The sequence below is a fragment of the Lynx canadensis genome, chromosome X (genome assembly GCF_007474595.2).
Source record: "Lynx canadensis isolate LIC74 chromosome X, mLynCan4.pri.v2, whole genome shotgun sequence".
Taxonomy (NCBI): domain Eukaryota; kingdom Metazoa; phylum Chordata; class Mammalia; order Carnivora; family Felidae; genus Lynx; species Lynx canadensis.
Window position 1 is genome coordinate 14,651,357 of NC_044321.2, and position 14,496 is coordinate 14,665,852.

General features: G+C 41.9%; 1 protein-coding gene across 1 annotated transcript in view; it reads left to right on the plus strand.

Annotated features, from left to right (window-relative positions):
• Positions 1-14,496, plus strand: part of PPEF1 (protein phosphatase with EF-hand domain 1) — a 91,097-nt gene that overhangs the window by 42,901 nt on the left and 33,700 nt on the right. The window contains exon 7 of the mRNA XM_030305468.1: positions 11,874-12,040. Within this exon, the coding sequence (XP_030161328.1) occupies positions 11,874-12,040 (167 nt within the window). The remainder of the gene's footprint in view (positions 1-11,873; positions 12,041-14,496) is intronic.

Sequence of the window (14,496 nt, forward strand, 5' to 3'; positions counted from 1 at the left end):
GAGAAAGAGAATATCGGAGGTGAGGAGGTCGAGGATGTGGAAATGGAAAGCAGGTGGGTTAAATGAGCTGACCACAGGACCGTGACGTGAGGAGTGGGCAAGGAAGGCCAGTCAGAGGTCATGGACTAGAAAGGAGGAGAAGCTTTTACCTGAGGCTGGCAAAGTGTTGGTCTTGTAGCGCCTCTGAGGAGCACGTGAACCCTCCCCAGCTCCTGACCCTGAGGTATCCATCCTGTGGAGGAATGAGTCCTTTCCTTCCAGAGGGCTGCATGAGTCAGGAGTCCAGCAGCGTCCTTAAGGGAGGCCCAGATTTCCAGAGGGCGGTCTTCCCGAATGAGTTGAAGGCAGAGGAGAGTTTATCTACCATGAAACGGGGATTCTATGGGCCATATTGGAACGCTGTGGCAGCGGAGGGAGAGTGGACTCGTGAGAGGACCCCAAGGAGTTGCACAGTTTGGGGAATGAGGTCCGTTTGACTCCATGCGCGGCACCATATAAAATGTTCGGAGGTTCAGTCCTGCTATTGCTGACAGTGACGGTCGAAGGAAGGAAGAGGGGGCGGGAGGATATGGGACACAACCACAAGAGAAAATCTAGCGATTATGTTTTTAGAGGTTTGGGGAGATATGTAAAAGGGAAAACAGTTGAGTAAAGTAAAAGAGAAAAAGGACTTCTGAGACAGTTAGAAAAGCAAATTTCTTGAGAGGTAGTTGAAGATGTTAAGGTGTGGTCAGGGCACGGACTCTGGCATAGACAGGTGAGAAAGGAGAAAATTGCCACGGGTTTCTTTAATTCTCTCAGCAGAGCGGTATGGAACATAGGAAACTGGAAAGTGCTAACGTAAAGACTGAACAGGAGGAGGTGGGAGGCAAGAAGTACCATAAAAAGAACCGAAGGTGAAAATATAGCGTTCACATGAAAGCAAGAAGTATTTTGAGAGTTAACCAATGAGAGCGTTCCAGAAGTGCAGACTGAGAGCCCAGCAGAGAAAAGAGTAGGGCGGTCTAACTTGAGAGGGATTTGGGTAGAGGGAGGTGAGAGGGATGTTTGGAAAACAGAAGCCTGCAGGAGCCATGAATTTGAATCTCATTAAGCGTGAGCGAGAAGCAGCTACAATGCATCTTGGATGTGGGATAAACCATGCACACGAGGATCTGGAAATTGCCTGGTTTGAGAGGGAAAACTGAGGGAAGGGCCAACGAGGACAGCAAGGTTCCACTCTAAGAAGCTTGAAAAGGTGCCGTGGTTAATGGTGTCGAGAAGAGCCTGGTGGGCGTCCCGAGTTGCGGGCCTGGAGATGAAAGGGCAGCCGCACAGAGATGTCTGAGGAAGCTCCTTCACAGAAGGGTGCTGTCACTCGCGAAAGTCAGCATTTTCCCTGTTTCTGTCTCGTTTTTTGTCCGAAGTTTAAATGAGGACTGAGGGTAGGCTCGCAGGGGTGGAGTACAGTCTGCAACCAGGCACACAGACTACGGGGAAACGGTGTTTCTACCCGAATGCAGATGACGGTGCCGCCCGGCCTATCCGGAGGACGAGCTCCCGTGCCCTTGACTTACCTTTGCTTAACACTCCTATGGTCCCGGCCCCACAGTGAAGGAAAAAGGGTCTCTGAGCTGTTGAAATCGCTGTCACAAAGCCAGTGAACTTTCCTGAGCGGACGGGCCCTGGGCCCTCACTCAAAGACCTATGAACATATATCACTCACATCCTGACACCGTCTTGGTCCAAGTTGGCCTGTGTGGCTTCCCACCCCACGGCCAATTAGGGAGGGGGAGGGGAAAGGCAGAAGTGAGAAACAAGGACAACAATGAAAAGCAGAGCTCTTAAATGGCACAGGAGATCTAGAACTGTTAGCACAAGGTCGGAAATATATGCAGGGAAGAGAGTTCCGTCCTTTTCAGCAGGACCTGAGGGGATGCTTAGATCGACAAGCCTGCACGGTCAAGAAAGTGTCGAGGGGCTCTGGCGTGCGCTCTGTTAAGAAGTAAAGAAGTAAAGAGAACAGACGGCACACTTTCCAAACCCTTAGTTAAAATGGTTAAAGTAATTTAAAAACGCATTTTAGTTTTTAAAGGAGTAAGCTTCAGTGATCTGGAAAATTCATCTCAGCAATGCTTACGGTATGAGTGAGTATCACTATGGGGTCTTAGGTATCGGAGCATGAAAGAACGTGAAAACAAAATAAAGGAAGATTAGTTGAGAGAAGCATAATGCGCCAGGAAAGAGACGAGGAGGCAAGAAAGAACATCTTACAAATAAGGCGAGAGAAGGGGAGGTGAGGGGTGGGTTTCCCTGGTGGCCTCAGATACGAGGGTGGCTGCGCAGGGATTACAGCTGGTGTTAACTCTGACCTGAGCAATCTCTCGATTGCTTCAGGCAATGGTAGAGTTTCGGTGATGGTGGCCGATGCTCACTGCAATATTCACAGCATCAGCAATGTGGTTTTGATTCCTGGTTACATGTAATGCCCTGCGCGTGGTGCTTTCCTCCGGTTCATTCATAGGAGCGCGCAGGACTGAGTCACCTCAGTGTAAGCCACGGGCTCTCTCTGTCTTCTACTTAGAAGCAGCTAGTGACCGTGCTTTAACTGATCCCGGTTTAATTAATTTATTAAAATTAGCAACTTATGGATTATTTGATTTATCCAAATGTATTTTGTTCAGATTTTGATTGAACTTGAATCGCAGAGGATAGTTTGGCAAAATACTCCCGTTGGAGATTTTTGGAGCTGTAGATCACTACGGTTTATATTATGCTCCGATTCCTCTCAGTCAGCCCCAAAGAGAAACCGGGAAACCCCCAGGCTTTGAATGAAGGCAAAATTGTTACTCATCTTTCAGTTGACGTCTTGCTAGGCAATTTCTTCCTTGTCGGCTCTTTCATGTGGTTTAGGGTGAGTAGGCTGCAGGCCAGGGCTGGCCCAAGGCCAACCAAAGGCATACCGTACAGTGTAGGATCCCTGAGGTGCCTTGCTATGTCACTCTTTTCATCCAAGTGGTTGGTTTGGTTCAAGACTTGTATCGTTATAACCAATCCCACACGAAAGCGAGCCTATCCGCCAATTTATTCATTTCATAAACTTTTGTCTGATCCTTGCAGTGTTCAAGGCACTATATAAAAACTGAGAAGACACAAAGACAAATATGCAGTCTATTCCTTTCACGTGTATTTATTAAACACCGGGTATGAATGAAGTACTCTGCTAAGGGTTGGCAGTGTGGTCTGATCACGGTGCAGTTTTTAGCCCCAGAGACCTTACAGTTTAGTGGCGAAGGTCAACTAATGAAAAGACAGGACAGTTCAGGGTGGGATGTATTAGTGACTGGGATTTAGGCACTTGCTAAATTACTGAAGTTCCTTGAACGGACTGTCTTGAATGTCACCTCCTCCGATGGGATTCATACCAGTGATTGCTTTCGATTATTGGTTTTGAGATTTGGGTTTCTTTCATATTCGGTCGTCCTTAAAAATTTTGCCATGGAGCACCTTAAGACTAAGCTAGACATTTACAGCTGCAATCCTATCCGGGTCTGAAAAGAATTCTTTCCTCTGGATACCACATTGTAACAGACCTTTGCTAAAAGGGCATCTCAACATTATATGGCTTCAAATATCATCAAGTGAAGCAATTTACATGGCATTATTTAGGTTTATTTTTAGATTTTATTTTCTGAAAAGGTTAATTTTAATCAGCCACTTTTGCTTAATTAGAGTGACCGATTTGAAATACTTCATTCAGAGCCTTAATTAGCCTTGCTAAAATTACGAGACTTTTCCTCACTGAATGGAAAGCTTGGAATTTTAGATCAAGTATTGGCAAATTAGTTTGCTAAATTGCTGCTGTGAGTGGAGACCTCCTGAAGCTGAAAAAGAGATGTTCATGGACAGAGAGAAGCGAATTAACTCTTAACCCTGCGGATGTCACACTGATGCTGTCCATGCCACCTTGTTTTCCTTTTCGTTCTCTCTTCCCTGCCATTCTCCACTCCCCGTGCCCATGATTTTCCACTCGAGAAGGTCATTAAATATTTTCTTTTTTCTCTCTCGCTGATACGCTCCATACTACACAGTGGTCAATTCCTTTTCTTTTGAGATGAAGGCAGTGTGCTGCAATCAGAAGAACAGATCTCTAAAACAGGGTTGGCAAAAGAAATAACAATTAAAATAATGCGGAGTTGAGGTCCAGAGGTTATTGTTTGAGCAAAAAAAAAAAAAAAAAAGGCATAACTTCTAGATGTTGATTGTAAAATGCTTCAGGAGGAAATAGGTGAGAATATAGGGAAACATCTTGTCTTTGTCTCCATTCCAGTTAATTAACTGTGGTCTGCTAGTGTCTCCCCTCCGGGTCATCTGAATGCTGTTCAGGGTTTGTAGTTGCCCTGGGTTTGCTGTATTTGTCAACTTCGTTTCCATGCCATAGACGATTTGTTGTATATTAGCTACAGAATAAGCCAGAGAGTTTGGTTTACTGGAACTGAGTGAAGGATGGGTTACAGCAGCAGTTTTTGCTTCTTTGAAGGAAAACCAGACAAATCTCAGTAGTCGGAAGCCCAGACGTCCTAGAGAGTTTACGTACAGGGACACTTAGCTCCTCATCTTCGCATCGGTTTTCTAATTTCCTTGCTGTTCTAAGACAAAAATGTACTTGAACTCATATGTATAAAGTAATATGACTAATACTGAACCAGTAGGACAGATCTTATACCTTCAAATAAACCTTGCCGTTTTTGAAGTGTCTGTTCTGAGAGACTTAACATGTACAGGAGTTCAGTATACACAAAAATGTACTTGAACTCATATGTATTAAGTAATATGACTAATACTGAACCAGTAGGACAGATCTTATACCTTCAAATAAACCTTGCCGTTTTTGAAGTGTCTGTTCTGAGAGACTTAACATGTACAGGAGTTCAGTATACATTGAAGACGCCTTTTAGAGTCACTTTCAGAGACTCTGATATATTCTATTGAATGAACTTCATTATCGCAAATCTTAGCCTTTTGACAACATGTGTAATTTTTTGAAAAGGTTAAAACTCACTGGGTGTCAATGGTGCTGTATAAGGTGGATGACCTAGGTGACCATTACTATTTGGGGCTTAAAATTAGGTTTGGCTAAAGGAATTCATCATTCTTTGCTCATAGTAGAGGTGAAATACCTACAAAGTTTGGCCTAACTGGAGATGAGAAGTTTCTAATGCAAGAAAGTTTGTCATCCTAGTGGAAAACATGTTTATTATCCAGATACAATCAATGTGATTTTAGGGGCACCTGGGTGGCTCAGTCGGTTGAGCATCTGACTCGATTTCAGCTCAGGTCATGATCCCAGGGTCGTGGGATCGAGCCCTGCATCGGGCTCTGCACTGAGCGTGGAACTTAAGATTCTCTCTCTCCCTCTCTCTCTGCCCCTCCCCCACTCATGCATGTGCATGTGCACATGTGCTTGTGGTATCTCTAAACAAAACTAAAAAATTAAAAATATAAATAAATATAATTTTAGACCACTAAATGCTTTTCTCATATTTTGGTATTAAGGTTATGCTGGTTTCATGAAGTGAATTGAAAAGATTTTCATCTTTTTCTGTGGTTTGGAATAATTAAAGGCCCTGGTTCTCAAACTTGACATTGTAGTCACCGAAGGGAATTGGAAAAAAAGGTACTGAATGTGAGTCCTACTCTCAGACTCTGATAGACACTTGGGGACTTAAAAAAAACTTTTTTAAAAAGTCTTATTTATTTAAGTAATCTCTAATCTCTGTACCCAACATGGTGCTCCAACCCACAACCCAAGATCAAGAGTCCCACACTCCTCTGACTGAGCCAGCTGGGCGCCCCCACCCCGGGGACTTTTAAAAATCCCTCAAGTGAATTCAGTGTGCACTCAAGGATGGGAATGAATCATTGGTTTAAATAACATTAAAACCATTTGCTCTTGAAAATGGAGATAGAGCTGGGGCGCCTGGGGCGCTCAGTCAGTTGGGTGTCCCACTTCGGCTCAGGTCATGATCTCCCAGTCCATGGGTTCGATCCCCGCGTCGGGCTCTATGCTGACAGCTCAGAGCCTGGAGCCTGCTTCGGATTCTGTGTCTCCCTCTCTCTCTCCCCCCCCTCACTCCTGCTCTGTCCTTCAAAAATAAAAACTAAAAAGAAAAAAGAACAGAAAATGGAGATACAGCTCTGCTATAAAGCCACAAGGAGATGCACTGTTCAAGTTTTTTACTTCTTTTGAATCATTTCTGATAGTTTCTTATTTTCAGAGAAATCTTCCATTTCTCTAGACTGTAAAAGTACATCATAGATGTCGGCATCATATTGTTTACATATATGTACTTCTTTTATCTACTTCTCTGTCTTTATGTCTTTTTTCTACTCTTTCATCTTTCATATTTTGTAATTCTCTCTTTTTTCACTCATCCTCTGTCAGGCTCATGATGAGTATCAATATTATTGGTCTTTCAAAGAATCGTCCTTTGGCTTTATGTATTTTTTTCTTTTTTGTTTGTTTTCTATTTCATTAATTTTAGCTTTTACCTTTATTTGATTGATTTTATTGTTCCTTTTCTAATTTCCTGAGATGAATAGTCTTTCATGTGCATCCTCTTTAATAATGAAGGCATTTAAGGTTACCCATCTTTTCTAATGTTAGTTTTAATTGAGTCTTCGATTGAACTTGTAAGTTTGCTTTGAATTTTCTCTTTAATCTAATGCTTATTAACACTACAGTTTTTAATTTCCAAGGGTCTTAATTAAAGGAGCTAGAATTCTTTGAATCATATTTTTATTATATATTTCAAATCTTATTGGATTATGACATGAGAATATATCCTATGACATATTTATTATTTTGAACTTATTCAGGATTTCTTTGAAATCATGCACATGATTAATTGTCATAAAGTGTCCTTAGACATATGAAGAATTAATTATACTCTCTACTTGTAGGATGTAAAGTTCTTCATATATCCATTTATTAAATTAAGTTCATTGATCAAATATTCAATATTTAAAAATGTTTATTGAGAGAGAGAAAGTGCGCCTGTGAGTGGGGGGAGGGGCAAGGAGAAGGGGGACAGAGGATCCAAAGCAGGCTCCGAGCTGACAGCAGAGAGCCCCATGTGGGGCTTGAACTCACAAACCATGAGATCATGACGTGAGCCAAAGTCTGATGCTTAACCAACTGAGCCACCCAGGTGCCCCTAAATATTCAATTTTCCCACATATTCAGTTTCTAATGTATCTGTCTAAATGTGTATGTTACATATTGCTGTGTAGCAAGCTACCCCAATACTTAGTTCATTAGAACTATAAACATTTAGTGTTGCACAGTTTCTGTGGGTCAGAAATTTGAGTGCAGCTTAGCTGAATGGTTCTGGCTTAGGGTCTCTCATGCGGTGGCAAGCTATAGGTTAGACCTGAAGTCATCTGAAAGGTTGACTGGGGCTCAAGGACCCATTTCCAAGATTGCTAACTCACATGGCTGCAGGCACAGCATTTGAGCTCCTCACTGGCTATGGGCAAAAGAGCCACATGTGCCTTTCCACAGGGTATCTGAGTGTTCTCATGGCATAGCATCTGACTTTTCCTAGAGTGAGTGATGCAAAAGAGACAGCAGGAAGGAAGCTGTAGTGTCTTTTATGGCCTAGTCTCCAAAGCTGCTCACCATCAGTCCTGCTTTTTTTCTTTTTTTCAATTCATAGAAGCAAATCACTAAATCCAACCCACCTTCAAGAAGAGGGAAGTTAGGCTTCATCTTTTAAAGGGTGTGTCAAGAATTTGTAGATGTTATTTTAAACCAATAATTCAATCTGAATAATTTACTGTGTTTGCATTTTTAAACAGTTTCTTCTTGCATCTATAATAGTTAAATATATGAAGGAAAAATGTGTTCTTTTGTTTATTGAATACAAGTTCATGAATTGTACCTTCTTTATAAGTGCCTTCTATTATATATTGTTGCTTTGTGACCGTGTTTATTAGCACTGTTAATCTTAAATTTCACTTTGTCTAGTATCAATATTTACATTTTTGTTTTCTGTTTGTTGTATTTACCTTGTTTTCAACCTTCCTTTATCTATTTTTGATGTGTTTTTCTCTCAAACTGTATATATCAGAGTTTTGTATTTTAATATAGTCTGGTAATCTTGATATTTTAATGGAAGAATTTAACCCATTCACATTTAGTATAACAGCAGGTGTTTTTGAAAAATTTTCTTCTTTGTTTACTATTTACTTCACTTTGCTTCATCCTCTCCCTTTTCTTTTTGCTGTTCTGGTAAAGTTTTCTTTATTATTGTTTTCTTTGACATTTTTACTGTGCTTTTCATTCATTAGTAGTTATTTTCCCATTCTTGACATTTCTGATAAATAATGTATGTGTATGTATTTCTCAAATAGCTATAACTTTCTTCTTTCACCATTATACTCCCTCTCCTCCAGCAAGATAAATGTGTTTATTGTCACACTTTCCATGTATGTCCCCCATTGGGATGAGATTTGTGGAGCTCCCCTGCAAATTCTGGTTACTGCTCATGCCATATTTTTAGTTCTTGACCATTATTAGGCTTTTCTTCATAGTATGTCTCTTTTATTTCCAGAATCCTTGCTTAGTACTTAAATGCAAGTTCCACATTATCACTGTTGATTTATATTGAAAGGTTTGTTGTTCACATCTATATTCTTTCTTCTTGGGTCTTTCCCTGGCTTGAGAACTTTTTTTTTTTTTTTTGTACTGTGCTGTTATTTGGTTAGGATATTTTCTTGAGTGTTTTCCTCTGTGGGGCATGTGGGTGCTATATTCTCTGAATGCAAGCTCATGGAATGCAGGGACTCTGTATTATTTACCTCTGTGTTTCTAGCATCTAAAATTGTGTATGGCACATAACACACAATCAATACATGTTCATTGTTTTTGTGGTATTAGGTCACTACATACTCACATATGTCTTTCTTCCACCCCGATGATGTTGCTGCTGATATTTGACCCTTTACACATCTGCAAATATTTTCTATCACCCTAGGAAGTTAATGATGTCTTGGCCAATATAGAATTCTTGCTTCATAGTCCTTTTCTCTCTTTAGTTTGTAGATTTGTTCCATCATCTTCTACCTCCCACTGCTGCATGTGAGAAGTCTAATGCCAGGATGATTCTTTTCCCTTTGTAACTTGCTCTTTTTGTCTAGCAGCTTCTAAGATTTTTACCAGGTAATAGGGATATTTTTCCCTCATCAATTGTGCATAGGATTCGTGAGCTCTTTCAAACTTCAGGATGAAGTCTCTTTTTAACCATAGAAGTCTCCCTCTCTTATTTGTGTAATTTTTGCCTCTTCTCCATCTGTTCCTCTTTCTTGATTCTGGAATTATTACTGGCATATTAGTTCTCTTGGCTCTGAACTCTAATTTCTTACTCATTCCTTACAGTTTCCATCATTTTGCTTTTTAATCTAAGAGATTTTTCATCTGTTCTTTCAGGTCAATAATGTATTTTCCAATCATTATTTCTTTTAATTAGCTCTAATATATTGATATTTTAAATCTGAATAGCACATTTTAAATGCTAAGAATTATTACCTTTTTGTTCTTTATTTTGTGGTCTTCTTATTATTTTTTTAAAAATAAAATTGTCCCCTGTCTCCTTCAACAATCCTAGCTTATTAGGGGATAGAACTTTAGCAGATCTGATTGGTCTGCTTTTCTCCGGTTACTAGATCCCCTTAAGTACCAGGTTATTTTCATTTAAAAAAAAAAATTTTTTTAATGTTTATTTATTTTTGAGAGAGAGAGAGAGACAGAGCACGAGCGGGCGAGGAGCAGAGAAAGAGGGAGACACAGAATCCGAAACAGGCTCCAGGCTCTGAGCTGTCAGCACAGAGCCCGACGCGGGGCTCGAACTCACAAACCGTGAGATCATGACCTGAGCGGAAGCCGGAGGCTCAACAGACTGAGCCACCCAGGCGCCCCTAGGTTATTTGCATTTTCTATTCTCTGCTTAGAATAGAAGGCCTCTCTGTTGTTGTAGGCACAATAATTGCTACTCCTGCATCAAGAGTGTGAGAGGAAGTCTTTATGTTCCTAGGTATCCCTAAATGCAAGTGTTAGTTTTCTTTTAGCTTCAGAAATAGGGAAGAACTTCCCTATACTTTCTTCTAGTAAGATCCAGCTCCCCCTCCCCCATGCTCTGAGTCAGCGCCTCCCTTAATCAAGGGGTGCACAGGTCCCCTCAGGCCCAGTTCCTCCATGCCAGGGCTCTCTGCTGCTCCTCTAGCCCCCTCCAGGCCTGGAATCCCAAGAGAGCCTGTAGCCTCTAACAGCCCTCAGATTCCTCTGGCTTACTCATCCCCACCAGGTGAAGGCTGGGGAAGGAAGAGTATCAGAGCCGCAGAATCCTTCCATTTTTCTTTGAGTTTTGAAAAGCAGGAACCTATATTTTTGCAACTGGCTCATACCGTTTAAGCCTAACGTGATAAAGTTATGTGAATTAGTATATTAGAAAATGTAAAATAACGGGACCTTAAAATTAGAAATAACGCGGAGGTCGGAATAAAATGAATCTTTTCATTTGTACGGTACTCTGTGGTTTTCCTGCAGTTGTACACACCCAGCCTCATTTGAGTTCCAAAGTAGCCCTGTATGGTTAGGCATGGAAGTTATCGTCCCCATTTTACAGATGAGGAAACTGTAGCTCAAAGATTAAATAATGAAGTTGGACTAGCAAATAAGTCTTCTTATTTCTGGCCCAGGGTACTATACTATTGCTTGCTTGCTTGTTTGTTTGTTTCCATTTCTCTTCGGAACATGTGACATTGCATGATGGTTTTTGGAATCCTATATTGTAAGTCATATATTGTAACCTGTATTATATTTTTTTCAACTACTTCTATTATACTGATATGAACAACTTGAAATGTATATAAATCCTCGGGCGGTGACTATAAAGTAATACGATTTCTTTTGTAGTTTGAAATCTAAAAAAGAGGACTCTGGAAATAGTTGGAAAAAGATTAATGTAACTAGAATATATGCATTATTTCCTGAAGGTGACTTTTCTGAAGGGGGACGTACATTTGGGTAGATAAGTACTTACATTTTTCTCTTTGTCATGTATTTTTTAAACATTTGGACTAGTATAAAGACCAGACCTTTGTCCTGATCCCAGTTCTTTTTTGTACCAACACTGTGTTTAAAAGTATTCTCTCATGTCCAGGAGTGATAATCGAAATAGTTAAAGCCTGGTCGGTGAGCGGTCACAATATCTGCCAGCTCTCGACACCTGGCGCGATGATATCAGAGTGTTCTGGTGATCTATCAGCCTTGGTCATGAGCAAGAGTATTTTCATATCCATTTCATATCCATACCAAGTATTTTCATATCCATTGTCTCATTCGATCTGGGGAGGGGGGTGGGTATAGTGTCATCCCCTTTTTGCAAATTGAGGGATTCACGGCCATAAGAAGTGAAACATAGGGCCTCTTACAGTGAAAGACTTTGGGCTCTTGGTTCGGTGCTCTTCCTTGGGTGGAAGTTTCTCTCTTTTCAAGGGAGAAGGAAGAGATGGGAGTAGCCATTTTTGATAGGACAAAAATCAGCTCCTGTCAGAGAAAACTCATAGTAGGTAGTGCGTAGAAAGAGCAATCACCATCCCCCAGCCCCACGCCTGGAATCTTCCTGTCTCAAGCTAATGCGTCACTTCCAAGGTCCCTTGTAGGAGATGCCTGCCCTGGAAGAGTGAAACTAGCTCAAGGTAGCAGATTTTCCCCAGTGGAGGAACTAACTCAGCCTCTTTTCTCCATATTCACAGGGACGTTAGGTACAAAGCCTTACTTTAAAAGTACATTCTTTTAACTGCTTGTTTTTCCCCCTCTCCTCCTTCCACAGAATGGTCTCCCCTCAGGGAGCAACTCATATATTTTTAATGGGGATTTTGTAGATCGAGGAAGAAATTCCATAGAGATCCTAATGATCCTGTTTGTGAGTTTTCTTGTCTACCCCAATGACCTGCACTTGAACAGAGGGAACCATGAAGATTTTATGATGAATCTGAGGTAACTTAGGCCTTTAGATTTCCTCTGTTGTTTCCCATTCTGAAAAATCGTGCCATGTTTAGTTCCTTGCAGAGAGTTAGAGGTGAGTGTAGAGAAGTAGGGATGAGGGGAGTCTCAAGGGAGACCTCAATTCTTACCTCTGTTTACCACCTCAGTCTTCTACTGAGTGACTATAAATTACTCTGAAGTCCTCTTCCCATCTTTGCTTCCAGTTCTGTCCCCGCTTCTCCCTTCTGTTAATGTTCTTTCTCTTCCTCCTGTGACTACCATCACAGGCCAAATGGTTTCCTGGGTGGATGTACTAGGCCAGCTTTGGCGGTGTGGTAGTTTCCATGAGCAGGCTTAGATGAGATCATTCTGTTGCTGCTCTTTTGGCTTGCCTCAGATGTTGTCTCAGAAACCAGTACTGTGTTTTTCACTGATGTGTATATTTTTTATGACACGGTGATTGCTTCTGGCATAGTTGTTCACAAACATATTTGAGAACAGCTGTAACGTAGCATTTCAGCTCTCTGAATCACTGGAGGTTTGAGGGATAAAGATTGGTTAAATGGTTTCCCAAATTGTGCTGAAAGGCACAGTAGGTGATAAACATTCCCCTTTCCCTTCTTTCTTCCTCCTTCACCCCTCCTTTACCAGTTGGCTCTATCTAGGGCAGTAGAAGGCATGACATGTGATACGCCTTATGCTTTTGATCCTAGGCTTTTGGATGCCTTGATGAAAGTTCAGCAACTGATTAGTTTTGTCTCTGGGGCAGTTTCGGCACCTGGCTTGAGTATAGAGTTTCAATTCTGACGCTCAGTTTATGGAAGCAGATGCCGAGACTATGATGAAAAATAATCCAAGACTGTCCTCAGAGGCCCATTATATATAACGTAGCTCAAGACTTCTATTTGGGCATGCCACGTAGCCCTTCATTTATTCAGTTAGCCAATCATATTTATCTAGTGTCTATAATGGTTGATGAAAGAGACAGGGCCTCTGCCCTCACAGAGTTTCCACCTAGTGGGGAAGGCTTACGTTAAACGGGTTTTTCCAATGTGATGAGTTTGTAAAGTGGGGGACCTAACTTGTCTGAGGGGTGACAGAGGGTTCTCTCATAGAAGTATGGCATTAGCTTGAGACCTGAAGGATAAATTAAGCCATTCAGAAAGGGCCACGGTGGTAGACGAGAAATGGTATTCCACAGCGAGGGGACAATTTGTGCAGAGCTTGAGACCAGACTTTTTCGATATGAAAGCACTTCAGAGGGCAGGAGCACCGACTGAGAGACAGGACGGTCCCTAATAGGACTGGAGACATAAGAGATGGTTGGATCGTGCAAAGGAATTTGGACTTTTTTCTAAGGACGGCAAAAAAAATCATAGAAGAGTATCATAAAATTTGTGTTTTAAAATGCAGCAGGAAGAAATATTTGCACGTGGGAGGCCACTTAGGAAGTAGTTGAAGAGATAGATGATGGATTCTCTCACATAGGCTAGGGCTGTAGGGATAGAGATGCAAAGAAGTAGACAGATTCAAGAGGAGTTTAGGCAAGGATGATTTATTTATTTATTTTTTTTCAACGTTTATTTATTTTTGGGACAGAGAGAGACAGAGCATGAACGGGGGAGGGGCAGAGAGAGAGGGAGACACAGAATCGGAAGCAGGCTCCAGGCTCCGAGCCATCAGCCCAGAGCCCGACGCGGGGCTCGAACTCACGGACCGCGAGATCGTGACCTGGCTGAAGTCGGACGCTTAACCCACTGCGCCACCCAGGCGCCCCTAGGCAAGGATGATTTAAAGTTTGGTAACGTCATATGGAGGACTTGAAAGAGGAGAGAATAAAGGGTAACCTCCAGGTTCCAGGCTTGAATTGGGAAGTACAGTGGCATTGTTCACAGATGTTGGGAACATGATGAGAGGAAAAGGTTGGCATGAGAGAGAATGGTCAATTCAGTCCGGGTTAAGGTTATTAGAAGTGCTTTTGAGTAGGCAGTTGGGTGTATGTGTCCAGGGCTCAGAAATGAAGTGTGGCCTACAGCATTGTCCTGCCATAGTGGCTCATAGATAGTACCCGAAGCTCTAGGCAAGGATGAAATTGCCACAAGAGAAAGTGAGGGGAGAAGAGGGCCTAGGACAGAATCGGAGGGGACTCCAGCATTCGAGGCTAGGCAGAGAAAAACTTGCCAAGGATTTAGAATACCCAGAAAGGCACGAGGAAAACCAAGAGGGTTTATTGGCACAGAATCCAAGAGAAGAAAAGCTTCCCAGAAGGATGGTGTAGTCAACCGTATTTGGTATCCCAGAGAGGGCAAGAAAAATGAAGACTGCAAGGTATCCGTTGCATTTCACAACACAGCCATCTTTGGTGAGGACTGACTTCCTCTCGGAAAACGTAGCATGACACTGTAGAAGCCTGACGTGACAGGATTTGCACGGAAACCTGGAATGAGTATGCTGTGTGCTGACTTCCC